Genomic DNA, 27,839 nt, shown 5'->3' with positions numbered 1-27,839 from the left:
AGGAGTAATTAAAAATAATAAACACAGCTCCAACTGGGTTGGAGGGGTAAGAGAGGAATGCATGTGTGTGCCTAATGAAAACAAAGAGGATCCTTAACCTATGTTTGAACCGACCCAGCTATATATCTGCGAAGATAAAATAAGACAGCGAGAGCCCCTCCAGGTTTTCCGTATCTGGGGGGAACTGGAACTGTCTGCTAAGTGGTAATAAACTGTGGTGAGACTTCAGGAGATAATCCAAATATAGTGTGTAATGTATATGCGTTAGTGGGTTGGAATGGACTTTTGAAGCTGGTTTGTCTTTGTCAGAGAAGAGGATCTAAAACGTTATTGGACGAAATGTGAGATATATAAACCAATGTACATGGTATTATGACCAGAGCGCTCTCGAGAATAAATGTTATTGGCTAATTTTGATTGACTGGTCTCTGTCTATTTTATGCAAATAAGAATCTTACAAATTCTTATAAAACAGTGTTTTAAATTGAATTGGTTGTTGAACACATAAGAACTAAATTCATCTAACAGGTACTGTATGTAAATGTGATATTTCTGATATTTTTATAACATTTGCTAAACCTTCCAAAAAAGTTTTGTTTTGTCTTTATGGGCTATTATGTATAGATTAAACAGGGAAAAACCAATTGAATCCATTTTAGAATAAGTCTAACGTAACAATGTGGAAAAAGGTCTAAATACTTTCTGAATGCAACGTACACGCACATGCATGAACACCCATACTCTTATGAATGATTATCCAACATAATTAGGACTTTGCTCTTTTCGGAAATGATTAAACTGGCACAGTCAATCACAAAATGAATTTGACAAATCATTGTACAATCTTCAGCCAATTGTAGATGCTGTTTACTGACATTCCAATGGTTCATCAGAGGGTGTAAAAGTGTAATGATTGTGTTTTAAAGGAGGAAAATGCCTCAATCATAATTTTACAGTAGTATTATCTTACTTTTTAAAAATGCCATCAAAGGAGTTGAACCTTTTAGTTGTGTATGCATTCACTGATGATTGTGTTTTCTCCTTGTTTGAGGTTTGTGAGGACTGTCGGCAGTTGCTTTGTGAGACAGGGGCCTCTCCGTGCTGCTTGGTATTCTGCTCAGTCTCCTAGCGCTCCTCTAAGGAAGCCCAGACCCACAATGCCTCACTTCAGCACAGCAGTGTCAGCCTAGTGAAAAGAGGAGACCGCAGGAGAGACTGAAAATCAGTGTAAACTAAATTCTGTCAACAGAAATCCTTGGCCTGAATCAGTCATAACGTTTCCATTTTAGCAGACACTCTTATCCAGAGTGACTTACAGGAGTAATTAGGGTTAAGTGCCTTGCTCAATGGCACTTAGGCAGGCTTTTTACCTAGTCATCTCAGGATTTGAACCAGCAACCTTTAGTTACTGGCTAAATGCTCTTAATCACTAGGCTACCCAACCCTAATCATTTGTTTATACTCTAGCCAGGACATACTGTTTAGCATATAATTAATTCAAGTACAAAACCATTTGATTGTCAATAACTCAGTGTCCCCAATGTCTTGTAGTAATAATGCCTCTGCGTCTTTGTTACCATCACTCCGTAGTACTGTACACCGAGATGTCACCACAATGGCCCAGGGAAGTAAACCCTATAGTGGGGGTAAACAAATGCTATCAGTGCCTCCTAGTTCAGTCATGTCAGGTATAGGGAGCAGGTGTTGCTGTGGCTTCCCAGACAGGTAGGCAGGGACATGTAAGGGCAGGTACTCATTCATCTCAGGATGGTCCCCTGCTCGTAAAGCTATGGGAGGAATGTCATGTCAGCTTACTGCCCACATACAGAACAAAGATGAGAAGGGGACTTCTGTGATCATATAGTCAACCACCTCATGATTACCACCCTCTGTGCATTACTGAGGACAAACAGGTGCCATCCTAGTCATCTGTGACATTATGCCACTAATGTGAAGACTATGTTGGTGCGCTGTCCACTAGGCCTGGGAGGCAGTGAGTTCCTGCAGGTGCTTCAGCTCTCCCACAACAGGATCTCTGGCCTGCAACCTGGAGATCTTTGCAGGTGCCCCCATCTGAGAGAGCTTTGCCTGCAGCACAACCACATCTCCAACATCCACCCACATGCCCTCAGGGACCTCCCAGAGCTCAAGGTAACTACAAATCATTAATAGTAACTACTGCATCACAACATGTTATCTGGTTACCAGCTGACCCAAACCTCACCTGAGCTCAGTACTATAAAACAGATTTCTGACATACCTATCATTTTCATAATGACATCCTTCAAAGGTCCTGGATCTGAGCTTCAACCTGTTGACCACAATCTCTCCATCCGCCTACCTGTCGCTACGTAACCTGAATGCCCTGGTGGAGGTGAGTGGTAACAGGTGGAGGTGTGACTGCAGCCTGCGGAGCGTGAGGAGGTGGATGGCCTACGATAGGCAAAGGGCCCAACAGCAGATCTGGAGGGGGGTGGTGTGTTCCTCCCCCTCCACCCACACAGGTAGAGACCTGCTACACTTGGAGGACAGTGACCTCACCTGCTCTACAGCGGAGAACAGGGAGGGGCTCCACCAGGATGTGACAGTGACTGAGGGGACAGAGATCCTGCTGCCCTGCGGCACCCTGCGGCAAGGTAACACACCCAGACAGGAAGGTGCTACCTTTCACTTGTTGCATTACACCAATATTACATTTGTTTGTAACAACTTACATTTCAGATCAATCATATAAGATGTGATGTGAATAAAGTAGCAGCCTTAATGATATTTTTTTTAATCATTCTTGGTTTTATGACAGTAATACACTGATGTATTTGTTCTAGATTCAACATGGTGGACGACTAATGGACAAGTTTCTGGAAGTCAGATGGGCCTGCTGATCAGTGACATCACAGAGGAAGACGCAGGGCTGTACGTGTGCATGTCTGGGCCAGAAGAGCAGTATATATCTGTATTTAACATCCATGTTCATAAGGCACAGAGGAAAAGCAGAGGCACCAGGAGTTTACACTGGGAGAGGAAGCTGATAAACACACAGGTAGGCAGCCTACAGAGGGAGGGTCAGGGGACAGACCTGAACTCTCTAGATCTCTACAGGGCTTCTCAGAGAACACAGTCTGACCTGGTCCTGGCTGTCTGCCTGTCTGTATTCATCACCTTCCTGTTAGCATTTATACTTGGTGCTCTTGCCAGACCTCTCCTGGACCCTCTCTGGAGGAGGTGCTGTAACCGTACCAAGCAAAGCTCCTCCCCAGCCCAGTCGGTCTCCTCTGGTGGGCAGGGGCCCTACGACAATGGCGCCTATTCAGATGAGGCGCAGGAGGAACTAGGAACACACAGGGAGAGTAGAGTGACATTCAGAGGACATCCTTCAGAAATAAGGGATCAGAGTAGCATTCCATACTATGATACGGTGGCCAATGGCAGACAGGACAACCTCGCTGGGGAATATGATGCAACATATGAGAATGTTTATGCAAAGGATATCTCACACCCCTCCCTTGAGGTCCATCACCCACCTGACGAGAAGCCCAGGGCACAGGACTCTGTCAGCTCAGGCAGCTCCCAACAGGACAGCCCAGAGCCAGACACCCATAGTGGAGAACTCTCTGATGTCTCTCTGAGTGAACCACAAGTGGGTGCTCACCCAGTTCATACCCACCATGGCATGGAGTTTGAACCCATCCCTGACCCAGAACAGTTGCAGGGATATCGAAGCTCGTCCGTGTCTTCACACTCTGACCAGGAGAGGCTGGATAGGGATCAGGATATGCACTGGCCCAAAAACTATTTGGCTCAAAGATTGGAAGAGAAGTGCAAGACCCAGAACAATCCCTGGGAGCATCAATCCCCCCAGAAGGAAGATGACTCATTTGAGCAGAGTTCAGATTTCCCTATGGTTAAACAAGTTGATGTGCCACAGATCAAGATCGGCAGCGTGGGTGAGATCCCTGAATTTACAGCTGAGCCCTTTACGGATTGGAAACCAATCAAGGCAGATCCAAACCCCATGGAGCCTGAGCTGTGGAATGATAGTGGAGAGAGCTTTGAGTTCCCTGATTCTATCCGAGGTGCATCGGCACAGTCCAGCAGTCAAGATCTCTCGGGTTCTGCTTTTGACGATCAGTTGAGAAAGAAGTATGAACAAGCTCGGAATGAAGAACCACTGGTGAAAGACCAGAGGGAGAATAATAACCTGCTGGAGCTGAACTTAAGTTACAGTGGGAATGAACCTACAGTTTACACTGTGAACCCAGAGACGGAGGTAGTGAAGGAGAAGATGATTGTCCAGAATGTGGGTGAACTGATACAGGAAGTTCAGAGTGCTCTGAAAACACAGGAGTGCTATGATATGTCCAGTGATCGTGGGGATGAACCCACAAAGTACACAGTGAACGAGGACGATTCAGCTCAAGTTCCAGATGTCATGTACAGGGATCCATCTCTCAGTCTTGGCACCAAAGAGACAGTGTCTCCAAGGAAAACTCTCAATATTGGCTTTAAGAAATACACCAAGCCCCTTCCACAACTGTCTTTGCCAAAAACATCCCTCCCTTTCTCCACCTCTTCAGACTCTCAAACTCAACTATTCTATGTCCCCCCACTTGGGAGACGTCTGGATAGCCATCCCCCTCAGGAAGCTCCACCTGCTGCCCCAAGAACACCCCCACCCTCTGGTTCATCCTCTTCTAGAACCGGGAGCGAGGATGAGACTACAATGAACCGAATAAGAAAAGAGAAAGCTAAGATCCCTGACGTCACATATAGGGATTACTCTCTCAGATCTGGAGACACATCAACTAAAGTATCTTTCTCTCCAAGAAAATATCTAAATATTGGCTTCTCCAGCGAGAGTTCTCAATATCAACATGAGTCTGTGACAAGGTACGAGAGTGTCACCAGAACAAAGGGTGTAGACTTTGATGAAGACAGCAAGCTTCGTCCCCAAATGTCTTTGCCCAAAACATCACTCCTTTCCACCACCTCCTCAGACAGGGTCAGAGCTGAAGAGCCATCAGTTAAAATCTACATCCCTGAATTTAGGAGACGTCAGAATATTCAGCCCCCTCAGGAAGCTCCACCTGCCAAATCATCCTCTTCCAGCTGTGAGAGTGGAGATGAGACTCCAAAACACACAATGAAACCAGCTAAAGCCATCACAGATTATTTTTCCCCAAGGAGAACACTCAATATCAGCTTTAACAACTCAGCCAGTACCACAGATGAGGTGGAGAGGAAGACCGAAGCAGAGGACAGGTGGGATCAGCCAAGGCTTGGTAAAGTGAAGGCGCTGTCAGAGAGAACACGAAGGGACACAGAGGAAAGTTCTACAGACATGAATGTTTCTTTCTCCCAAATAAGAGCACTCAATATCAACTTTGATGCCTTAGACAGCAGCACAGACGAGGTGGGGAGGAGTACCGGAGCAGACTACAGTAATCCTACTGAAGAAATCAGTCCCTCTCCCCAACTGTCATTGTACAAAACACAATTTTTCTCTACCCCCACAGATGAGGCGAGGCCTAGAGGAGAGTATTCACTCCAAATTCCCCTACACAGGAAGCGCTTAGTTGTAGACATCCAGCCCCCCCTGGCTCTACCGGATGCCCCAGCAACACCTCCACCATCCCCAGAGGGAGAGGAGGCAGCAGGGTCTGGGTGGAGGAGTAGGGAACAACAGATGAGAGCCATGGATGGATTTGGCTGTAACTCCATGACACAGGGAGACAGGAGCTATATGGGGTTAGTGGTTGCTAAACCATTCGGCATATCTCGTCCATATCAGAGCGTTACCTCAGAAACCATTATGACCACCCGGTGTAGAGAGGTCTCTACCTCTGGTGACCTCAATATGACCTACTCCAACTCCACCCTCCATTTTGAAACACACAAAGAGGGCAGTGAAGCTTGAGAGCTACAACTGTAATTGTTTGTACTGATTAAAGAAATCCCCTGAGAAGTTAATGAGTTGAGAGCTACAACTGTAATTGTTTGTACTGATTAAAGAAATCCCCTGAGAAGTTAATGAGTTGAGAGCTACAACTGTAATTGTTTGTACTGATTAAAGAAATCCCCTGAGAAGTTAATGAGTTGAGAGCTACAACTGTAATTGTTTGTACTGATTAAAGAAATCCCCTGAGAAGTTAATGAGTTGAGAGCTACAACTGTAATTGTTTGTACTGATTAAAGAAATCCCCTGAGAAGTTAATGAGTTGAGAGCTACAACTGTAATTGTTTGTACTGATTAAAGAAATCCCCTGAGAAGTTAATGAGTTGAGAGCTACAACTGTAATTGTTTGTACTGATTAAAGAAATCCCCTGAGAAGTTAATGAGTTGAGAGCTACAACTGTAATTGTTTGTACTGATTAAAGAAATCCCCTGAGAAGTTAATGAGTTGAGAGCTACAACTGTAATTGTTTGTACTGATTAAAGAAATCCCCTGAGAAGTTAATGAGTTGAGAGCTACAACTGTAATTGTTTGTACTGATTATAGAAATCCCCTGAGAAGTTAATGCAGCAGATGAAAGTTGTTAAAACGTAAGTTGTTTATTTTAATTACAGAATTATACTGTTATTACATTGTTGTAAATGAGTAACACCAGACATGTTTGTCTTAATGAAAATAGCTGTTTAAGTGACTGAATTATTTCAGACTGAGGCAAATAAAAGGTGGGACCATTAAAACCCAATTTCCCAGATTCATATCCACCTACTTTACTCACTCAGTACCCTACTCCCCTCTATTTTGCTACAAAATTGTCTTTATGACACTATCATAAATAAACCTGTAATGAAAGTCGCCCATATTGTGTTTGATGTTTTTATATAAGTTGATCTATGGGTACCTGGATAATAAGGTGCACACATGACGTAGCAATTACTGTGGTAATGCAATAGTAAAAATACATTAGGCCTACAGTAGCGGAATCAAACATGATCCTGTGCAATTTAAAAACACAGAACGAACATCTCATCACAAACCACATTTGAATCTTTCTGTAAAGGAAGATGGCAAAGCAAAAATGAATGACAACAGTAAGTTAATATAGAGATACTGTAGGTTACAGTGAAAACACATACTGTACATACATATACAGTCAGGACAGGGTTGTTCAACTTCCTGCATTACCAATGTAGAACACCATCTGAATTAGACTTATTGGTGCGCAGTCCAGCCACTAGCTCCATCTCCAAAAACCTAATATAGATAAATATACTGATGACTGGACAGGACAGCCAAAGCATCATGGATCACTGATAGGTGGAGATCTCATGTGACCTTACTACTTCATAAATTGATCAATTTACTGTATATGCTTTAGTTGTGGATAAGATGCCACTGGGTTTGACCAATTCATGATTGACATGTCAAAAGATCTGACACCATTCTTACAACACAGTCTCATGTTAATTTCAGTTCATGTCCATTTGTTTGAGAGACTGACTTTGTTGTTTTTACTGTGTGTGATAGGGGGAGGGGTTGGCAAATGAAGGAGGGAACTCTTCTTCCTCAAATGAGGTTACATGTGTGTTTCAGCTCTGAATATACACAATCATGGTTTTCATAAAGCGTTAAGACAACATGGAGGATATCAAATGAAGCACAAATTCCTGTACAAAAAACAAAACAATTTTTCAAAAATCTCATCCATTCTGACGGAGAGCGTGCAACGTTTCACTCATGACAATTGAGCGCCACATCACAGCCAGAGAAAAGTTTATACATGTGTTACAAGAACATTAGCAAAAGCATAGCATCGTCACAGGGGTCTAACTCTAACCCTTCAATGTCCATGGTCTAACTCTAACCCTTCAATGTCCATGGTCTAACTCTAACCCTTCAATGTCCATGGTCTGACTAACCCTTCAATGTCCATGGTCTAACTCTAACCCTTCAATGTCCGTGGTCTAACTCTAACCCTTCAATGTCCGTGGTCTAACTCTAACCCTTCAATGTCCATGGTCTAACTCTAACCCTTCAATGTCCATGGTCTGACTCTAACCCTTCAATGTCCATGGTCTAACTAACCCTTCAATGTCCATGGTCTAACTAACCCTTCAATGTCCATGGTCTGACTCTAACCCTTCAATGTCCATGGTCTAACTAACCCTTCAATGTCCATGGTCTAACTCTAACCCTTCAATGTCCATGGTCTAACTCTAACCCTTCAATGTCCATGGTCTAACTCTAACCCTTCAATGTCCATGGTCTAACTCTAACCCTTCAATGTCCATGGTCTAACTAACCCTTCAATGTCCATGGTCTAACTCTAACCCTTCAATGTCCATGGTCTAACTAACCCTTCAATGTCCATGGTCTAACTCTAACCCTTCAATGTCCATGGTCTAACTCTAACCCTTCAATGTCCATGGTCTAACTTTAACCCTTCAATGTCCATGGTCTAACTCTAACCCTTCAATGTCCATGGTCTAACTCTAACCCTTCAATGTCCATGGTCTGACTCTAACCCTTCAATGTCCATGGTCTAACTCTAACCCTTCAATGTCCATGGTTTTGAGACATCTTGAATGATAAGCCCAAAAGTCTCATTTCATCCTGATCTAATCCCTGACCACTGTGTGTGCGCACGCACGGGTGTGTTGAGCAAGTAAAGCAAACTCCATAAAAAATCTTGAGAAAAAAAAATGTACAAACCTACAGCTTAGAAACATAGATTGGTCACGTAAACCATGCTGGGGGCTAAAATAGTTTAGCACAGGCTGGTGGTATCATAGTGAGCATGGGGATGAAAACCACTGGGGGCTCAAATCACTGGCACAAATGACTTAGTTATAGTAAACTGTGGAGGTGTCATCGTCCATCTGTAACAGCTTTAGGGACCATGGCTAAAAGAACAACTACTGTAACACTCAGCCTGACAATGTACTTCTTTAAGAATTCCAATTCAACCCAAATATAGGACAAAACTGATAGAAAAGATGGGTTCTGTAGGTTATAAAGAGACAAGCACAGATCAAGTTCAAAGCACGGATATACAATATTCAAATGTGCCCAGGTCAAAATGACCTTGATTTAAGACTAAGACCGACTGTTCAAAAGGGAGGGATTTTGTTTGTTTAATTCCTCCTCACGGGAGCGAGGGGTTGAAGAGTGGATTTTTCTCTAACACAAAACCATTTAGCCCACATCAGCCACTCATGAGAACAGTTATCCTATCACACAGCACACAGTGAGGGGATGCAACACCACAGGGTCTGCCATGTGCTTAACCACAATGCAACATGGGTAGGGAACATTACCCGGAGATAGTTGGCGTCTCCATAGTGACCATAAGTAATCTACATCCCAATCTCGCCAGGGCAGTTTACACACAGTTTTGTACCTTACACCCCCCTGCAATCATTACCTGGAAGCACCACCTGTCATCGCTGACACACACCTCTCCATTTTGTATAGTTTGTTTTCTCATAGCCGTCGTCGTCATATTATGTTGTTTTGTTGACATTTGTTGCAGTGTACCTGATGCTATGACATCTCTCTTTCTTTGTACCATTCCACAAACTCATCCAACAAAACTGGCCCTGACAAAATTAGAGAAAAGAATGATAACATTAGGGAATTGATCAGCTGTACCACTATGAGAATGAGTGTATTAGTATCAGTGTGCGTGTGGATACTCACAGGCTCCATCCTCGTCATAGTTACTGAGTTCCAGGTTGATTGTCCTGCTGAACTCTAAAACGTTGCACCACTGGTCTTTGTTGATGACCTTATACTTGGATTGCTAAATAAATTAACATAGACAGGCAGTCAATACAAAGAACACTACATTCACACACAGTTCCCTCACTTTATTAAGTTGAATGTTAAACAGGCTAGACTCCATACCTCTAAAAACTGATTGAACACAGGAAACAGTGACCAAGTCTTTCCCAGGAGAAGCCCCAACATGCACTTGGCGGTGTTCAGGTCTAAACTCCTCTGGTCCTTTTCCTGTACAATCAAAAATATACAGACATCGCTAAGGTCCCGGGTCAAATACGACTCAATTTAAATATTTAACTGTAAGTGATTAAGTAATACAGTAAGCCTACTAGTAACGGTCAATGATTCTGTGTAATTCATGAGGACAAATCCAAATCCCATGTGCTTTGTTTATTAAATGGTATTGATCTCACTTCAAGCACTATACTTCCATTCACTGTAAAGCTCAAATAAATTGCTTTCAGGGGAACATGCCTTACTTCAAGCCAGACTATGTAAATAGCCCATCAGTACTCTTGACAAGCACTTCAGCCATGCAAGACAAACAAGAAAATAATCTTGACACTCAAAACTTATGAATACAAAACTGAGAGCTGACAGCACAGCAATATTTTCATACCCAACATCACAGATTTTTTTGTGTTTATTTTTAAAGTTTAATCTGTCGTGTGTTGAATCTAAATATCAACAAATAAATATCCAAGGGGAATGAATATCCCAGTCAGAGGAAATCTAGTGATAATACCGCAGATCAGGTTTTGCCTCACTCACCCGAGCAAAGTCGAAGGCGTATCTGTAAATGAGCTTAAAGTTGCTGGTGTTGTTTAGGACAGACCTCAGGTAGTCCAGGGAGTTCCTCAGCCTCTCTGTGGAGTCGCACCTGACAACGGCAGAGAGACATGTTAGAGAAAGACTAGAGTCCCAGCTGTCAGAGTGTAGACTATAAAACAAGACAGTTAACTATAAAGTAGACTATATGGGTAGACTACACTGCTCAAAAAAATAATGGGAACACTTAAACAACAATGTAACTCCAAGTCAATCACACTTCTGTGAAATCAAACTGTCCACTTATGAAGCAACACTGATTGACAATACATTTCACATGCTGTTGTGCAAATGGAATAGACAACAGGTGGAAATTATAGGCAATTTGCAAGACACCCCCAAAAACGGAGTGGTTCTGCAGGTGGTGACCACAGACCACTTCTCAGTTCCTATGCTTCCTGGCTGATGTTTTGGTCACTTTTGAATGCTGGCGGTGCTTTCACTCTAGTGGTAGCATGAGACGGAGTCTACAACTCACACAAGTGGCTCAGGTAGTGCAGCTCATCCAGGATGGCACATCAATGCGAGCTGTAGCAAGAAGGTTTGCTGTGTCTGTCAGCGTAGTGTCCAGAGCATGGAGGCGCTACCAGGAGACAGGCCAGTACATCAGGAGACGTGGAGGAGGCCGTAGGAGGGCAACAACCCAGCAGCAGGACCGCTACCTCCGCCTTTGTGCAAGGAGGAGCACTGCCAGAGCCCTGCAAAATGACCTCCAGCAGGCCACAAATGTGCATGTGTCTGCTCAAACGGTCAGAAACAAACTCCATGAGGGTGGTATGAAGGCCCGATGTCCACAGGTGGGGGTTGTGCTTACAGCCCAACACCGTGCAGGATGTTTTTCATTTGCCAGAGAACACCAAGATTGGCAAATTCGCCACTGGCGCCCAGTGCTCTTCACAGATGAAAGCAGGTTCACACTGAGCACGTGACAGACGTGACAGTCTGGAGACGCCGTGGAGAACGTTCTGCTGCCTGCAACATCCTCCAGCATGACCGGTTTGGCGGTGGGTCAGTCATGGTGTGGGGTGGCATTTCTTTGGGGGGCCGCACAGCCCTCCATGTGCTCGCCAGAGGTAGCCTGACTGCCATTAGGAACCGATATGAGATCCTCAGACCCCTTGTGAGACCATATGCTGGTGCGGTTGGCCCTGGGTTCCTCCTAATGCAAGACAATGCCAGACTTCATGTGGCTGGAGTGTGTCAGCAGTTCCTGCAAGAGGAAGGCATTGATGCTATGGACTGGCCCGTCCGTTCCCCAGACCTGAATCCAATTGAGCATATCTGGGACATCATGTCTCGCTCCTTCCACCAACGCCACGTTGCACCACAGAGTGTCCAGGAGTTGGCGGATGCTTTAGTCCAGGTCTGGGAGGAGATCCCTCAGGAGACCATCTGCCACCTCATCAGGAGCATGCCCAGGTATTGTAGGGAGGTCATACAGGCACGTGGAGGCCAAACACACTACTGAGCCTCACTTTGACTTGTTTTAAGGACATTACATCAAAGTTGGATCAGCCTGTAGTGTGGTTTTCCACTTTAATTTTGAGTGTGACTCCAAATCCAGACCTCCATGGGTTGATAAATTTGATTTCCATTGATAATTTTTGTGTGATTTTGTTGTCAGCACATTCAACTATGTAAAGAAAAAAATATTTAATTAAGAATATTTCATTCATTCAGATCTAGGATGTGTTATTTTAGTGTTCCCTTTATTTTGTTGAGCAGTGTATAACCCCAGTCTGGGGTCAGCACCATTTTGTACACTGCACAGCCTGGAATGGAAAAAAACTATATGGACAGTCACGCGCAGAACATACGTACAGTTGAAGTCGGAAGTTTACAAACATCTTAGCCAAATATATTTACACTCAGTTTTTCACAATTCCTAACCTTTAATCCGGGTAAAAATTCCCTGTCTTAAGTCAGTTAGGATCACCACTTTATTTTAAGAATATGAAATGTCAGAATAATAGCAGAGAATGATTTATTTCAGATTTAATTTCTTTCATCACATTCCCAGTGGGTCAGAAATGTACATACACTCAACTAGTATTTGGTAGCATCGCCTTTAAATTGTTTAACTTGGGTCAAACATTTAGGGTAGCCTTCCACAAGCTTCCCACAATAATTTGGGGGAATTTTGGCCCATACCTCCTGACAGAGCTGATGTAACTGAGTCAGGTTTGTAGGCCTCCTTGCTCACACATGCTTTTTCAGTTCTGCCCACAAATTTTCTATAGGATTGAGGTCAGGGCTTTGTGATGGCCACTCCAAAACCTTGACTTAGTTGTCCTTAAGACATTTTGCCACAACTTTGGAAGTATGCTTGGGGTCATTGTCCATTTGGAAGACCCATTTGCGACCAAGTTTAAACTTCCTGACTGATGTCTTGAGATGTTGCTTCAATATATCCACATAATTTTCCTACCTCATGATGCCATCTATTTTGTGAAGTGCACAATCCCTCCTGCAGCAAAGCACCCCCACAACATGAGGCTGCCACCCCCGTGCTTCACAGTTGGGATTGTGTTCTTCAGCTTGCAAGCCTCCCCTTTTTTCCTCCAAACATAACGATGGTCATTATGGCCAAACAGTTCTATTTTTGTTTCATCAGACAAGAGGACATTTATTTTAGTCTGGCTTTTTTTTATGGCGGTTTTGGAGCAGTGGCTTCTTCCTTGCTGAGCGGCCTTTCAGGTTATGTCGATATAGGACTCATTTTACTGTGGATATAGATACTTTTGTACCCGTTTCCTTCTGCATCTTCACAAGGTCCTTTGCTGTTGTTCTGGGATTGATTTGCACTTTTCGCACCAAAGTACGTTCATCTCTAGGAGAATGAACACGTCTCCTTTCTGAGCGTTATGACAGCTGCGTGGTCCCATGGTGTTTATACTCAAACTATTGTTTGTACAGATGAAAGTGGTACCTTCAGGATTTTGGAAATTTCTCCCAAGGATGAACCAGACTTGTGGAAATCAAAAAAAAAAAATTCTGAGGTCTTGGCTGATTTCTTTTGATTTTCCCATGATGTCAAGCAAAGAGGCACTGAGTTTGAAGGGAGGCCTTGAAATACATCAACAGGTACACCTCCAATTGACTCAAATTATGTAAATTAGCCTATCAGAAGCTTCTAAAGCCATGACATCATTTTCTGAAATTTTCCAAGCTGTTTAACAGGCACAGTCAACTTAGTGTAAACTTCTGACCCACTTCTGACCCATGTAAACTTCTGACCCACTGGAATTGTGATACATAATAATACATGATAAGTGAAATAATCTGTAAACAATTGCTGGAAGAATTACTTGCAAAGTAGATATCCTAACCGACTTTCCAAAACTCTCGTTTGTTAACAAGAAATGTGTGGATTGGTTGAAAAAATAGTTTTAATGACTCCAACCTAAGTGTATGTAAACTCCCGACTTCAACTGTATAATAAAAACACACAAATTAAGAGCAGACTTACTGCAAGGAGCCCATGCCTTTCAACCACTCCTGTAGGGTGAAGTAGCCCATACTCTGGGCATCTAACTTCCAGGCCAGAACCAGCATCACCACCTGTTCACAAACACCATACACTCACATATTATTATAAACTGAAATGCTTGATATTTCAAAAATGTACTTTCCAATTAATAATTTGAATCTTTGTGCCATCTTTCAATAACATAGTTTCCCCCAACTCAAACACAGGAGACTGAAAAGATTTGGCATGGGTCCTCAGATCCTTAAAAGGTTCTACAGCTGCACCATCGAGAGCATCCTGACTGGTTGCATCACTGCCTGGTATGGCAACTGCTCGGCCTCCGACCACAAGGCACTGCAGAGGGTAGTACATCACTGGAGCCAAGCTTCCTGCCATCCAGGACCTCTATACCAGGCGGTGTCAAAGGAAGGCCCTAAAAATGATCAAAGACTCCAGCCACCCTAGTCATAGACTGTTCTCTCTGCTACCACACGGCAAGCAGTACCGGAGTGCCAAGTCTAGGTCCAAGAGGCTTCTAAACAGCTTCTACCCCCAAGCCATAAGACTCCTGAGCATCTTGTCAAATGGCTACCCAGACTATTTGCATTGCCCCCTCCCCTCACCACTGCCACTTTATGTTGTCATCTATGCATAGTCACTTTAACTCCACCTACATACTACTTCAACTAACCAGTGCCCCCGCACATCGACTCTGTACCGGCACCCCCCCCCCCCCCCCCCCCCCCCTGTATATATTGTTCATTTTTACTGCTGCTCTTTAATTGCTTGTTACATTTATTTCTTATTCTTATTGTTATTTTTTTTAAACTGCATTGTTGGTTAGGGGCATGTAAGTAAGCATTTCACTGTAAGGTCTACCTACACCTGTTGTATTCGGCTCATGTGACTAATAACATTTGATTTGAGTTTGTCAAAGACTTCAGCCACCCAGGTCATAGACTGTACTCCCTGCTACCGCACGACAAGCTGTACCAATGCACCAAGTCTGGAACCAACAGAACCCTGAACAGTTCTACCATCAAGTCATAAGACTGCTGAACAGTTCTACCATCAAGTCATAAGACTGCTGAACAGTTCTACCATCAAGTCATAAGACTGCTGAACAGTTCTACCCTCAAGTCATAAGACTGCTGAACAGTTCTACCCTCAAGTCATAAGACTGCTGAACAGTTCTACCCTCAAGTCATAAGACTGCTGAACAGTTCTACCATCAAGTCATAAGACTGCTGAACAGTTCATCAAATGGCCACCTGGACTATTTGCATTATCTCACTTTTTTGTTGCGTCAACTCTCTTGCATTGGCTCTATGCACACTCACTGACTCTACCCACACCCACACACTACACTGACACTCCAAGACACACACGCAGTGGAAGAAGATACTCGCGACTAGTGATGGCTGATGTGAGAGCACAACATGAGGACTACATTGTTTGGATGGCAGACCATCTGTGGGCTATCCATGATTAAAAACACCTTATGTGGAAATCTCAATGAAGAGACATTCCCACAGAAGTCCTAGGGTCACTGAAGCCAGGAGAGTTGAATTGAATTGACTAAATTAATATTTCTGTGTGAATTAAAATTGTCATATTTGACTGTTTCAAGAGTTTATAAAGAGCTAAGAATTTTGACATGTTTTATTGTACTGTAAGTGGTATAGATTTATTATTACAGAGAAACTGTTATTCTGTTTGTCAGACAGCGGATAGTTCAAAGAGGAGCGACACTGGTGCCCCTGGTTAATTTAGAGAAGAGTTGTGATGATTAGATTCAAGAATGTGTGTGTGTGTTGTTTTCATGCCTTTGTTTTAATGTTTTGGGCCATGCAAAGTGATGTTAATTAGCCGATAGGAGATACCGGGAGTTGGCACTCTTGGAAGAATAAAAGCTTTACTTAAACTTAGATCATGTTTGGATCTAAAACCTGAGTTCTTGACCAATAGCATTACTGTAAAGTTAACCTCCATGTAGGTCTGATATCCGATTGGTGTAACCGCTGCTTCTAAGAGGTGTGACAATTGGGGTTGGCAAGACCAACACAGAGAATCCTGAATTCCTAGCAATTCATAGCAAATTCTTGCATACAGTTGATAAAAATAGTAATTTCTGGGCTGCCCTACACACACACACGCATATTGACGCCACACACACACACTGCTGATACTGTTTATTATAAATCCGGGTTGCCTAGTCCCTTTTACCTCAGCTACCTCCTACCCCTGCACATTGACTCGGTACCGGCACTCCTTGAATAAATCCTCAGTTATATTACTGTGTTTCCATTTCGCAAATTTTTCTCACTTTTTAACTCTGCATTGTTGTGAAAGGGCTCGTAAGTAAGCATTTCACAGTAAAGTCTACACCTGTTGTATTCAGAGCATTTGACAAATAACATTTTATTTATGATTTGCATGCACATGTAGATGGATTATAAATGTCACTCATCTACATAGACATGAATAGCCATCCTTACATTTTCGGGTTCCACTCCAATGTCTTCACAGAACTTCTCCATTCCCTCTGGCCCCACAACATCGTCACGGACTATCAAAGAGACACACACACAGCCATTAAAACATACTGTATGACATCACAACCAGACACTCCACTCTATTACATGGTGTGATGTCATAATCAGGAGGTCAAAGCATTCACTATTATAACCAATCATAGTTTGTGATATCTTCATTGTTATGATGTCATACAATTCTAACATCACAGCAAAAATGACAATCACAATGCATACATACAGTACCCGTCCAAAGTTTGGACACACCTACACATGCAAAGATTTTTCTTTATGTTTACTATTTTCTACATTGTAGAATACATTGTTGCTTTGCACACTCTTGGCATTCTCTCAACCAGCTTCAACTGGAATGCTTTTCCAACAGTCTTGAAGGAGTTCCCACATATGCTGAGCACTTGTTGGCTGTTTTTCCTTCACTTTGCGGTCCAACTCATCCCAAACCATCTCAAGTGGGTTGAGGTCAGGTGATTGTGGAGGCCAGGTCAACTGATGCAGCACTCATTCAAATCAAATCAAATTTTATTTGTCACATACACATGGTTAGCAGATGTTAATGCGAGTGTAGCGAAATGCTTGTGCTTCTAGTTCCGACAATGCAGTAATAACAAGTAATCTAACTAACAATTGCAAAACTACTGTCTTGTACACAGTGTAAGGGGATAAAGAATATGTACATAAGGATATATGAATGAGTGATGGTACAGAGCAGCCACTCAATGTTAGTGGTGGCTGTTTAACAGTCTGATGGCCTTGAGATAGAAGCTGTTTTTCAGTCTCTCGGTCCCAGCTTTGATGCACCTGTACTGACCTCGCCTTCTGGATGATAGCGGGGTGAACAGGCAGTGGCTCGGGTGGTTGATGTCCTTGATGATCTTTATGGCTTTCCTGTGACATCGGGTGGTGTAGGTGTCCTGGAGGGCAGGTAGTTTGCCCCCGGTGATGCGTTGTGCAGACCTCACTACCCTCTGGAGAGCCTTATGGTTGAGGGCGGAGCAGTTGCCGTACCAGGCGGTGATACAGCCCGACAGGATGCTCTCGATTGTGCATCTGTAGAAGTTTGTGAGTGCTTTTGGTGACAAGCCGAATTTCTTCAGCCTCCTGAGGTTGAAGAGGCGCTGCTGCGCTGCTGCCGAGGAACTTAAAACTTGCTACCATCTCCACTACTGTTCCATCGATTTGGATAGGGGGGTGTTCCCTCTGCTGTTTCCTGAAGTCCACAATCATCTCCTTAGTTTTGTTGACGTTGAGTGTGAGGTTATTTTCCTGACACCACACTCCGAGGGCCCTCACCTCCTCCCTGTAGGCCGTCTCGTCGTTGTTGGTAATCAAGCCTACCACTGTTGTGTCGTCCGCAAACTTGATGATTGAGTTGGAGGCGTGCGTGGCCACGCAGTCGTGGGTGAACAGGGAGTACAGGAGAGGGCTCAGAACGCACCCTTGTGGGGCCCCAGTGTTGAGGATCAGCGGGGGGAGATGTTGCCTACCCTCACCACCTGGGGGCGGCCCGTCAGGAAGTCCAGTACCCAGTTGCACAGGGCGGGGTCGAGACCCAGGGTCTCGAGCTTGATGACGAGCTTGGAGGGTACTATGGTGTTGAATGCCGAGCTGTAGTCGATGAACAGCATTCTCACATAGGTATTCCTCTTGTCCAGATGGGTTAGGGCAGTGTGCAGTGTGGTTGAGATTGCATCGTCTGTGGACCTATTTGGGCGGTAAGCAAATTGGAGTGGGTCTAGGGTGTCAGGTAGGGTGGAGGTGATATGGTCCTTGACTAGTCTCTCAAAGCACTTCATGATGACGGAAGTGAGTGCTACGGGGCGGTAGTCGTTTAGCTCAGGTACCTTAGCTTTCTTGGGAACAGGAACAATGGTGGCCCTCTTGAAGCATGTGGGAACAGCAGACTGGTATAGGGATTGATTGAATATGTCCGTAAACACACCAGCCAGCTGGTCTGCGCATGCTCTGAGGGCGCGGCTGGGGATGCCGTCTGGGCCTGCAGCCTTGCGAGGGTTAACACGTTTAAATGTCTTACTCACCTCGGCTGCAGTGAAGGAGAGACCGCATGTTTTCGTTACAGGCCGTGTCAGTGGCACTGTATTGTCCTCAAAGCGGGCAAAAAAGTTATTTAGTCTGCCTGGGAGCAGGACATCCTGGTCCGTGACTGGGCTGGATTTCTTCCTGTAGTCCGTGATTGACTGTAGACCCTGCCACATGCCTCTTGTGTCTGAGCCGTTGAATTTAGATTCTACTTTGTCTCTGTACTGACGCTTAGCTTGTTTGATAGCCTTGCGGAGGGAATAGCTGCACTGTTTGTATTCGGTCATGTTACCAGACACTTTGCCCTGATTAAAAGCAGTGGTTCGCGCTTTCAGTTTCACGCGAATGCTGCCATCAATCCACGGTTTCTGGTTAGGGAATGTTTTAATCGTTGCTATGGGAACGACATCTTCAACGCACGTTCTAATGAACTCGCACACCGAATCAGCGTATTCGTCAATGTTGTTGTCTGACGCAATACGAAACATGTCCCAGTCCACGTGATGGAAGCAGTCTTGGAGTGTGGACTCATCCCTCTCCTTCTTGGTCAAATAGCCCTTACACAGCCTGGAGATGCACGCCCACACCATCACACATCCATGCTTCACGGTGGGAACTACAAGGAGATCATCCGTGTGAATGATCTCCGCATGGATGATCTCCTTGTGGTTCCCACCATGAAGCATGGAGGAGGTGTGATGGTGCTTTGCTGGTGCCACTGTCAGTGATTTATTTAGAATTCAAGGCACACGTAACCAGCATGGCTACACAGCATTCTGCAGCGATACTCCATCCCATCTGGTTTGCGCTTAGTGGGACTATCATTTGTTTTTCAACAGGACAATGACCCAACACACCTCCAGGCTGTCTAAGGGCTTTTTGACCAAGGAGGAGAGTGATGTAGTGCTGCATCAGATGACTTGGCCTCCACAATCACCCGACTTCAACCCACCTGAGATGGTTTGGGATGAGTTGGACCGCAGAGTGAAGAAAAAGTAGCCAACAAGTGCTCAGCATATATGGGAACTCCTTCAAGACGGTTGGAAAAGCATTCCAGGTGCCATCAAGGCAAACCGTGGCTATTTGAATAATCTAAAATATATAACACTTTTTTGGTTACTACAGGATTCCATATGTGTTATTTCATAGTTGATGTCTTCACTATTATTCTACAATGTAGAAAATAGTAAAAATAAAGAAAAACCTTGTAATGAGTAGGTGTCCAAACATTTGACTGGTACTGTACCTACATAATAATTGTCTTTGACGCTATCCCACCTGCAAGGCACATACAAAACCTTGATCTACAGAAATTTCAGCAAGCAAGCGACATCCTTTACGAAACAATCAATGATGCCCTAGTCACAGCCTTCTCATACAACAATTCAACTTTGACATGAAAAACCCAAACCCAATCTAAGGGTAACAGAAGGTATTTACACCGTTATGGTCTGTGTTTTATACAAACTGATAGAGGAAATTGAATTTTTCCCCCCCTACAATTGTGTCTCACCTGCGTATTCGTAGAACCACTCCAGACATCTTTTACTGGAGAAGGTCTCCTCCTCTCGGATTTGTTGTGCCTCATGTTTTCTAAAAACACTGCATTACGAAAAAGACAATTTCAGACAACCTACGGCACAAGTGCACACAGCATAGTTCACACATTACTGCGGGTGCTGGGAATACATTGTGTGACTTAAAATCCTACCGTCTGGGAGCATATTTCACACTACGATGTAAAAAAGGTTAATCCTGTTAATCCCTATTGGATGAGCTATGTGACGAAAAGTCCCCTTGCTGCTCTTGAATTTCTGAGTTGGCAATGACATATGAAAACTCATTGGGGAGACAAATCACTTGTCATCATTAGGGTAGCAAAGGGTGGGAAACTTTCCAGAAAATGTTTGGAAATTTTCCATGGGAAGTTAAGTCAGGGAATTTGGGGAATTTCGCTTAAATTCATCAAAAAAGTTAGCTTATTACAGCTTACTTTTTTGTGGGATACACATAAGGCAATTCTAGGTTTTGTGGCAAATTTTGGTTAAACTATCCCCAATTCAATGGAATTGCAACCCTCTGCATGCACAGTGCACTCTTCCATCACATGTACAGCCGATTCTCAAGATATTGCACACTAATGAGATGCTTTTGAGCCCACACTACTACACTGTCTGAGGACTACATGCTTTCTGGTAAGTTTTGATTACAATACTGGGTGGGGTGAATATATTTTTTGTTAAATAGTAAATAGTAGCCAACAGCAAAGGGTTTAAATCATTTCTAATTTGTTAACAATTTCTGCTACTTAGTTTTTGCTACCATGTGGGTTTTAGCTTGATTGAGCCTGATAACTGAGGAGTGTTAATTCACCTGTTTCCATATGTTTCATTTTAAAACATTTATCTTACAAATTAGTTGTTTATTCTAACTCCTTAACTATTTACCTGTACATGGAACTGTATTCGTTTTTTTTTTACTCATTTTTTTCTCATCTTTATAGGAAAATGCCACAGGCACTATCTGATTTGCGGAGACATTTCACTGCAGCTAATGCAGAACGAAAAGCTGTGTACATTTGCAAATACTGTGTCAAATCATATGTGAAGAATGCAACAAAGACGCAGAATCATCTCGCCAAGTGCATAAAGTTCCCTCAGCGCTCACAACAAGCAGCCTCTGGCAAAAGTCCCTCTACTTCTAGTCGAGGTGAAAATGATGAATCAGACACCTTATCGATAGCAACAGCTCATGGTCCTCCTGGAATCAGAAGGTTTTTTTGACTCAATGGAGGAACGTAGTCCAAGAAATGCTGATGAATGTCTTGTTCGAGCGGTGTATGCAACTGGTTCACCTCTGATGCTCACAGGCAATGTGCATTGGAAGAGATTTCAGAATGTTCTTCGCCTAGCATACACCCTTCCAACCAGACATGCTTTATCAACTAATTTGCTGGATGCAAAGTTCAAGTGAAAGTCAAGCAAATCATAGAGAAGGCAGACTGTATTGCAATCAAGGAAATGGTTAGGCATGTGAAGGGTCATGAAGTTATAGCAGCAATCTACCTCACCAAGCAAAGTGAGAAGAATAAGAGCACCACATTGAAGCTGCCCAGCAACACCTGTTGGGGTGGTGTTGTCATCAAGTTTGACCGTCTCCTGGAGGGGAAGGAGTCTCTCCAAGAAATGGCCATATCAGTCTTCCGATATGGACAGCCCCATCAAGAGGATCCTCCTTGATTATGTATTTTGGGAGAGGGGTAAGCAGCCTGAAACTCCTGAAACCTATAGCAGTACCCACTGCACGGATTGAGGGAGACAATGCCATCCTGTCTGATGTACAGACTCCGCTTGCAGATGTAAGAGAAGAAATCCGTACTGCCCTGCCCACTTCACTGTTGCTCAAAGCAGAGGAAACTGCAGTTCTGAAATACATCAAGCGTGAAGACTTATGCCTGATGCCCATACACGCCACAGTGTACATGCTGGACCCCAAGTATGCTGGCAAGAGTATCCTGTTTGGTGCAGAGATCAACAAGACCTATGGTGTCATCACTACAGTGTTTCGCCACCTTGGCCTGGATGAGGGCAAGGTTCTTGGCAGTCTGGCGAAGTACACTTCCATGCAAGGGCTTTGGGATGGAGATGCAATATGGCAGTCGTGCCAACATACAGTTGAAGTCGGAAGTTTACAAACACCTTTGCCAAATTGTTTTTCATAATTCCTGACATTTTATCCTCATAAAAATTCCGCGTCTTAGGTCAGTTAGGATCACCACTTTATTTTAAGAATGTGAGATGTCAGAATAATAGTAGAGAACGATTTATTTCAGCTTTTATTTCTTTCATCACATTCCAAGTGGGTCAGAAGTTTACATACACAATTAGTATTCTATAGCATTGCCTCTAAATTGTTTAACTTCAAGCAAACGTTACAGGTATCCTTCCACAAGCTTCCCACAATAAGTTGGGTGAATTTTGGCTAATTCCTCCGGACAGAGCTGGTGTAATTGAGTCAGCTTTATAAGCCTCCTTGCTCGCACATGCTTTTTCAGTTCTGCCGATTTTCAGTTCTGCCGATTTTCTATACGATTGAGGTCAGGGCTTTGTGATGGCCACTCCAATACCTTGACTTTGTTGTCCTTAAGCCATTTTGCCACAACATTGGAAGACCCATTTGTGACCAAGCTTTAACTTCCTGAATGATGTCTTGAGATGTTGCTTCAATATATCCACATCATTATGCTGCCTCATGCCATCTATTTTTTGAAGTGCACCTCCCCCTCCTGCAGCAAAGCACCCCCACAACATGATGCTGCCACCCCCGTGCTTCACGGTTGGGATGGTGTTCTTCGGCTTGCAAGCCTCCACCTTTTTCCTCCAAACATAAAGATGGTCATTACAGCCAAACAGTTCTATTTTTGTTTCATCAGACAAGAGGACATTTCGCCAAAAAGTACGATCTTTGTCCCCATGTGCAGTTGCAAACCGTAGTCTGGCTTTTTTTAATGGCGGTTTTGGAGCAGTGGCTTCTTCCTTGCTGAGCGGCCTTTCAGGTTATGTCGATATAGGGCTCGTTTTACTGTGGATATAGATACTTTAGTACCTGTTTACTGCAGCATCTTCACAAGGTCCTTTGCTGTTGTTCTGGGATTGATTTGCACTTTTTCGTACCAAAGTACGTTCATCTCTAGGAGACAGAACGAGTCTCCTTCCTGAGCGGTATGATGGCAGCGTGGTCCCATGGTGTTTATACCTGCATACTATTGTTTGTACAGATGAACGTGGTACCTTCAGGCGTTTGGAAATTGCTCCCAAGGATGAACCAGACTTGTGGAGGTATACAATTTCTGAGGTCTTGGCTGATTTCTTTTGATTTTGAAATACATCCACAGGTACACATCCAATTGACTCAAATTATGTCAATTAGCCTATCAGAGCTTCTAAAGCCATGACATCATTTTCTGGAATTTTCCAAGCTGTTTAAAGGCACAGTCAACTTAGTGTATGTAAACTTCTGACCCACTAGAATTGTGATACAGTGAATGATAAGTGAAATAATCTGTCTGTAAACAATTGTTGGAAAAATGACTTGTGTCATGCACAAAGTAGATGTCCGTACCGACTTACCAAAACTAGTTTGTTAGCAAGAATTTTGTGGAGTGGTTGAAAAATGAGTTTTAATGACTCCAACCTAAGTGTATGTAAACTTCTGACTTCAACTGTATCTCATCAGCCACCTGGTGGAAGGGACTTTGTGGATCTGAGGCTCTTTCCCCCGTTGCCTCCCTCATCCTTCAAATCACACCAACATCAGCTGCCTCAGAGCGCAACTGGTCCTTGTTTGGGAACACACACACCAAAGCATGCAACAGGCTGACCAATACAAGGGTTGAAAAATAGGTGGCCATCTGGGCAAATATGAGGCTTTTTGAGCCGGACAACGAGTCATCCTCAACAAGGTTGGAAAGTGACAGTGAAGATGAGGCCTCAGAGTCTGATGTTCAAGAGGGGGACATTGAGAAGGTCCAGGGAGAAGACATGGAAGCCTGAGAGGAAGACAACCAAAGCTTTAGTTTCTAGACTGTCATTTTACAGATGTATGTTGAAAATGGTTTTGGGAGATGCGATGGACCATTGGGGATCATTCAATATTCCCTTTATTTTGTTGTTCAGTGAAATCATCCCATGTGAAGAGTCAACTCATTTAATTAAAGTTCAATTCATAACTAAATAGTTTATTACATTTCTATTGGAAGGATTTAATTTGCAATTATGTCTACTTATGATAAGGTTAAAGGTTTGTTTCTGTCTCCATATGATATGGTAAATATATCCAATGCAAAAAAAATCTACATTTAAATGGCATTAATATTCATTTGCATACATTTCCATTAATTCCCATATATTCTCGTTAATTCCCACGGAAAGTTTCCACCTCTGAATATTCCCCAAAATGTGCAACCCAAGTCATGATTCATGCATACAGTTTCAGGGAACAGGTATCTCTGAAACCCAGAAAAAACATTGTTGGGGGGGGGGGGGGGGGGGGGGGGTATGAGAAAATCTACTAAAACGAGGAGCAGAAGCAGGGCCATAACTCCAACCCCCCTCTCTCTGCAAGTTTCAGGCAAGGCTATGGGTTAAATGTACCCTACCCTTCCCAATTTGGAAAGAAGTGCACACCCGCTAAACCATGATTTGTTCAAATAACCAGTTACAAAAACCTGCACACAACCTTTGCTCGTTAGTCATCAAATCCAACATTCTTTTGACAGATGATACGATAAAATGTCTGTGCACGAGAAATTAGTGAACAGTGAAACTGAATAAGACGGTTGGATATAACTCCCCTCCTATACAGTCTAGTTATTTAGCTAACTGATGCATACGTTGGTGTAGCAGGTTGGTAGTACCTGTCCTGGCGACTCTTCTTAGCTGACAGGTCATCTCCAGCAGTGGGTCTCCTCTTTTTCCTAGGAGGCATGGCTCTGGAGCAGCAGGCTGAGAGAAACACATTATGAGAGATATAGAGTGATATAGAGAGAATGATATATAAGTGTCACATGGGTCTGCATTAGGTGCAGGCAGAGTCGGTACCTGTGGAGTGACCGTTATGTCCAACGTCCTCCGTCAGGTTCTGAGGGTAGGGATAAATGTATTAGGCAACTACCGCCAAAATACACACAAACACTGCAGCACTGACATTAGCATGCATTGAGCAAGGGGAGGGAGGGTGTGTAGGGACAGGAAGCTTGCTCTCTCATTTCCTCAAGCTTGTAACCTTTAGAGATGCAGTTGTTAGTTCAGACTGCGAGAGAGGGAGGAGAGCCGAGAGGATGAATCACACCCTTTAAGGGTCCAGCCAGGAATTAAAAATGAATCTATAACTAATTAATAACTTGGATTCATTTGTAGATAAGGGGAACTGTCCATTATAAAATCCATTGTGTCGTGCCAGAGTAAGTCCAACTGGAAATAACAGTTGGAACAGGTGACACATGAAGAATACACAATGATATGTGGGCAAAATGCTTTTACCAGCCTGTGCAGGGTGTGGTAGATTTTGTGAATGCCGGCCAGTGTAGACAAATGGGTGTGCAGCTGAAAATCTATAGGGGGAGAAAAATACATTATCAGCACATTGCTAACTTTAACACTACAACAGTACATAAGTAGATATGGAACACATATGCAACAGTACATGTAACAGTATATGAAACAAAAATATGCTGCTCACACAGAAACAACCTCATCTTAATGACGTGCTGCATAACATGTCAATTCACTAGGTTTCCCAAGGCACAGAGAAGGGAGAGCTCACCATCTGCTACCCACAGCCTGCCTACATCATGCTCCCTCTGTCATAGCCAGAGTGACCTCTTGCATTCAGCCAATAGGAATGAGAACGCATGCATGTACAACCATCTCACCATCTTCATCATTTGCATCACAACAGCTGGGATACCTAAATAGTGACAGCAGTAACTGCACACAATCAAGGCATTTCATCAGGATGGGTATGACTTTTAAAGCATTTTTATGCTGATATTAGCAGTCTTCTCTCATAGTATACCAACAAGAAGGTGGTATGATGAAGAATTATAATGCAATAGGCTAGATAAAAGGCAATAGTATTCAGTGACCATCAATTTTTATTTACCTAGGCAAGTCAGTTAACAACAAATTTCTTATTTACAATGCCGGCCTAGGCATGCCGTGCCTTGTTCCGGGGCAGAAAGACATTTGTACCTTGTCAGCTCGGGGATTCGATCTCGCAACATCTCGGTTACAGGCTCAACGCTCTAACCACTAGGCTACTTGCCGAATACCAACATGTGGATGGTATTCAATACTTACATGTATTTATTGTATAAAAGGGTTCAAAGAATGCCAGCCAAAAACTGGTTGTCGATTTTGATTAAACACTACGCGGACATACGCTTATATATATATATATATATATATATATATATATATATATATATATATATATATATATATATATATATATATATATATATATATATATATATATATATTCAGCTTCCTGCTTGTGTGAGCGTTTTCACAAAGCTAAATTGACACTTAGTGAACGTAGATGAGGATTTAAAAAAAAAAAAATATATATATATATATTTTTTTTTTTTTAAATCCTCATCTACGTTCACTAAGTGTCAATTTAGCTTTGTGAAAACGCTCACACAAGCAGGAAGCTGAATCCAGTTATGCATGTGTCGAACCCCATTAAACAGTAGCTTAATATAGCCTACCTAAAATAGGTACAGACGCGCAACTTGCAGAGTTTACAAAGTATCTAGAGAGTAGATGGAGACATGGATGTTGTAGTCCATTTCCTGAATTAAGGTTATTATATTCGGAGCAGTGGGGAGTGGAAATAGACTACAATTCCCAGACCTCAGAAATTAATTTCATTCAACAACCCTCTACTCACCCCAACTGATGAATGCATGTTATATTGTCACAAAAATACGTTACAGCCTATGGAATAGTCCACACAAATATCTTACCGTTCTCTTGGAACAGTTGATGTAGATGATGCGCAGTCGGAGAGAGCTATTGCAGCAGGCATAGAAATACAGAACTGCGTCACAATTTATCCTCTGTAATTTTCCGCAGTTGCTTGGAAAACTGACCTATTTAGTCTTACACAACATTGTTTTCCAAGTGTTACTTGCTATGCAACTGCACTGCATTCCCAGCCGTAAAAACGCGACACAACATCAGTATAAAATGGTCGACAATAATAACACATTAAGCAGATGTAATGAACAGAATAGCAGGCTTTGCAATGTTACCGTTCCTAACAATTTCCAACAAAATGTAAATGCCTCCAGCAATGACAGTACACAGAATTCTCCCTTTGTTGCGCCCCAAGACAACACTGGGAAAGGAAATAGTCAGATAGTCTGTACACACATTTATTCGATCACTCGATTAACAGTTCATAGAACCATTCAAATATAAAAGTAGACATATGCAACAGACCCGGTTATCAATACGTGGAGCCTATCCTACTGCGTGTAAAATACACCAAAAGCAACAACTATACTTACTTGCCGCATCAGAGAGCATTTTTTATAAACACACAACTGTCTGTGTGAAGTCCGAGGACCGCCAGTAGGCGGAACATGTCAACATAACCATGCCCACAGATAATTTAGGTGGACGATGAAACTAGTAGCCGCACCCCTAATCC

General features: G+C 43.2%; 2 protein-coding genes across 11 annotated transcripts in view; one reads left to right on the top strand and one right to left on the bottom strand.

Annotated features, from left to right (window-relative positions):
* Positions 1 to 8,286, top strand: part of LOC110524549 — a 14,587-nt gene extending 6,301 nt beyond the window's left edge. The window contains exons 3-5 of the mRNA XM_021604321.2: positions 1,982 to 2,151; positions 2,291 to 2,636; positions 2,826 to 8,286. Of these exons, the coding sequence (XP_021459996.2) occupies positions 1,982 to 2,151; positions 2,291 to 2,636; positions 2,826 to 5,914 (3,605 nt within the window). The 3' untranslated portion in view covers positions 5,915 to 8,286. The remainder of the gene's footprint in view (positions 1 to 1,981; positions 2,152 to 2,290; positions 2,637 to 2,825) is intronic.
* On the bottom strand, positions 6,531 to 27,839 carry LOC110524552 (DCN1-like protein 4). 10 transcript variants are annotated; one of them, XM_036978378.1, is made up of 13 exons: positions 27,697 to 27,730; positions 27,439 to 27,524; positions 27,151 to 27,196; positions 25,661 to 25,731; positions 25,220 to 25,259; positions 25,012 to 25,123; positions 20,134 to 20,222; positions 16,527 to 16,597; positions 14,029 to 14,120; positions 10,503 to 10,611; positions 9,855 to 9,959; positions 9,648 to 9,750; positions 6,535 to 9,547 (listed from the first exon to the last, which is right to left on the bottom strand). In XM_036978378.1, exons 1-13 carry the CDS (start codon positions 27,713 to 27,715, stop codon positions 9,492 to 9,494), a joined length of 999 nt encoding a protein of 332 aa, XP_036834273.1. In that variant the 5' UTR covers positions 27,716 to 27,730; the 3' UTR covers positions 6,535 to 9,491. The 10 variants fall into 10 exon arrangements, with proteins under 10 accessions (XP_036834277.1, XP_036834278.1, XP_021459999.2 ...); XM_036978379.1 differs by having other exon boundaries at positions 25,036 to 25,123; XM_036978382.1 differs by lacking the exons at positions 27,439 to 27,524; positions 27,697 to 27,730 and adding an exon at positions 27,629 to 27,680 and having other exon boundaries at positions 6,531 to 9,547.

The sequence above is a fragment of the Oncorhynchus mykiss genome, chromosome 5 (genome assembly GCF_013265735.2).
Source record: "Oncorhynchus mykiss isolate Arlee chromosome 5, USDA_OmykA_1.1, whole genome shotgun sequence".
Taxonomy (NCBI): Eukaryota; Metazoa; Chordata; class Actinopteri; order Salmoniformes; family Salmonidae; genus Oncorhynchus; species Oncorhynchus mykiss.
The sequence above is the reverse complement of the archived record's forward strand: the minus strand, read 5'-3'. Positions and strand labels throughout refer to the sequence as shown.

Coding starts and splice junctions, on each gene's coding strand:
- LOC110524552 (XM_036978378.1), bottom strand. Junction 20,223..25,011: donor TACCAACCTGCTACACCAAC/GTATGCATCAGT, acceptor TTCGTAATGCAG/TGTTTTTAGAAAACATGAGG. Junction 16,598..20,133: donor GTGGTTCTACGAATACGCAG/GTGAGACACAAT, acceptor TCTCTTTGATAG/TCCGTGACGATGTTGTGGGG.